Below are 2422 nucleotides of genomic sequence, written 5' to 3' on the forward strand. Positions count from 1 at the left end.
AAGTCCCCATTATGGGAGTACATCCTAGAGCTTGCCCTTAGGCTTGGCAGCAGCAGTGAACTAACCGATGCTGTCCTTTTCCCAGGGCTTTGCTGCCATCCTTGATGTGCACACAGGGAAGTGAGAATTCAAAAGCCGTGTTAGTTCACCCTCGTTGGAAACATGGGGGAAAGTTAGCATTTGCCAAATCGAGACAGGAGGAATTTGGTGGGGAGGGAAACCTTTTATTTTCAAGTTTTGGAGAGTATGAAAGCAAGAGTAAACTCAAAGCCCCTAAATGATAGTCATTTTAGCTGCCATCCTTTAAGTCCAGGTGAAGCTCGTTTCTTACATTAGACACGTTAAAAGGCTTATGTTAATAAAAGGCTTTATGTTATAAACACGAAGCCTCCTGAGTGCTTAGAGGAACCCTGTGACCAGTCACTTTATGAAGTGTGTACTCTTTTGATACTACAAATTGCTCCTAATTCATGTTTCCTAGTTACATTTTACTGTACTGAGTTTTCTGAAAATGAAATAAGCCTGTATCTTTAAAGTAAGTGTTTATTGGATTTTCCTGCATTCTGTTCTAATACTCAAGCATTCAGTGAGCTAGCTCGTGATGTGTGCGTCCTGAATTTAATGGTAATCTGAAAGAAGCCTTCTTCCGATTTCTTTTCATCTTCTCATATCTCCTCTGAAACATCTAGCTCCGTTGTTCTTTGTGCTGTGGTTGGTGACAAAATTTGTCAGGGTCCTCGTCCAAAAACATTCACTGTGCATCATTGTTGTTTTGGAGAGTTGACTCTTAAGTCAGCTGTCTCTGGGTCAGTTTCAGAATTTAGGCTTCATTCAGATTAGTAAATAATTCTTGGTTTTATGTTTCAAAAACATAGCCAACTAAGTATCAGTCAGATGTTGATGACGGATTCTCTTCACAAGACCTTCCTCCTGTCCTCCGCCCTCCACGGAATATATCATTGTTCATTAGGGCCTCGCAATGGAGAGAAAAAAGAAGAAAAAAAGAAGTGCAACTCAGATTAGTGCTGCTTCAGATGATACAAAGGAATCTGAAGATAGTAGAGTTGGTGGGGAGGGTAAAACTGTTGGTTCAGGTTAGGGTTTGGGATTATTTATGGGTTTTATTTATGTGTTTTTCCACTAAATATAATTGAGTTTATTTTTCTTAACCTTTTAAGAAAGAAACTTGAAGGACTTTAATAAAGGAAACAAAAACCATAGCTCCTTATCCTTAAATTAATGAGTATTTAAACACCTTCCCCATTACAGTAGCTTGTGCAATTACTGCATCGGTAGTTATGCTTAAAGGTCTTGGTATAGTTGAAATCTCCATGGTGGCGTGTTGATGACTTATACAGTCTCAGGTGTCCATTTGTGGACCAGTGTTGTTTTTAAAAGGAGCATCGAATTCCTAGTCCCTGCATAGTAGAACACGGAACACCGAGTGGTGCTTTGTTAGCTAAAGTGCTGTCTGCTGAGTTACTACTGCCAAAGCTACCCCCTGTCCCCCCGGGTGGCTTCGTTCAGGGTTTTGCCTGTAGGTGAAGTGTTAAAAATGTGGGCCTGCGAAGCCAGCCCAATTTTTTAGATGTGGAGTTTAAAGTAGGCCAGCTACTCTCCTTGTACTGAGAGAAGAACTGATCTCATTTTCTCCTTATTTTCAGAGTCTTTCATTCAAAACTTCAGCGTTCTCTACAGTCCCTTGAAAAGGCATCTTATTGGAAGTGACTCTTCACAGTTCCCATCTCAGCGTTTAATCACTGAAGTGACAACTGATACCTTTTGGGAAGTAGTCCTTCAAAAACAGGTATAGAATCATGAGCGAGGCAAAAATCAAGCCATCTGTCCCTATTATAATAATTTCCAAAGCTGCAGTCATCGGGGTGAGCAGTTGGGCTTTTTTTGTTTGCTTGTTTTTTAAATTAATTAATTTATTTATTTTTGGCTGTGTTGGGTCTTCGTTGCTGCACATGGGCTTTCTTTAGTTGTGGCGAGCAGGGGCTACTCTTCATTGCGGTGCGCGGGCTTCTCATTGCAGTGGCTTCTCTTGTTGTGGAACACAGGCTTTAGGCACGCAGGCTTCATTCAGTAGCTGTGGCTTGTGGGCTTACCTGCTGCGCGGTATGTGGGGTCTTCCCAGACCAGGGCTTAAACCCGTGTTCCCTGCATTGGCAGGCGGATTCTTAACCACTGCGCCACCAGGGGGTGGTTTGTTTTGATGTACAAAAGATTGACCACATGACAGTCTTACTGCAGAACATGTGAATTACATGGTGTTTTTGTGATTGTAAAACGTCCTTAAGAAAGCACATAGGGCTTCCCTGGTGGCGCAGTGGTTAAGAATCTGCCTGCCAATGCAGGGGACACGGGTTTGAGCCCTTGTCTGGGAAGATCCCACATGCCACGGAGCAGCTGAGCCCGC

General features: G+C 42.6%; 1 protein-coding gene across 3 annotated transcripts in view; it reads left to right on the top strand.

Moving 5' to 3' along the window:
- Positions 1 to 2422, top strand: part of TXNDC11 (thioredoxin domain containing 11) — a 64033-nt gene that overhangs the window by 52150 nt on the left and 9461 nt on the right. For all 3 annotated transcript variants that reach the window (XM_024744155.1, XM_024744156.1, XM_024744157.1), the window contains one exon: positions 1665 to 1807. In XM_024744155.1, the coding sequence (XP_024599923.1) occupies positions 1665 to 1807 (143 nt within the window). The remainder of the gene's footprint in view (positions 1 to 1664; positions 1808 to 2422) is intronic.

This window comes from Neophocaena asiaeorientalis, unplaced genomic scaffold, assembly GCF_003031525.2.
Source record: "Neophocaena asiaeorientalis asiaeorientalis breed wild unplaced genomic scaffold, Neophocaena_asiaeorientalis_V1.1 scaffold91, whole genome shotgun sequence".
Taxonomy (NCBI): Eukaryota; Metazoa; Chordata; class Mammalia; order Artiodactyla; family Phocoenidae; genus Neophocaena; species Neophocaena asiaeorientalis.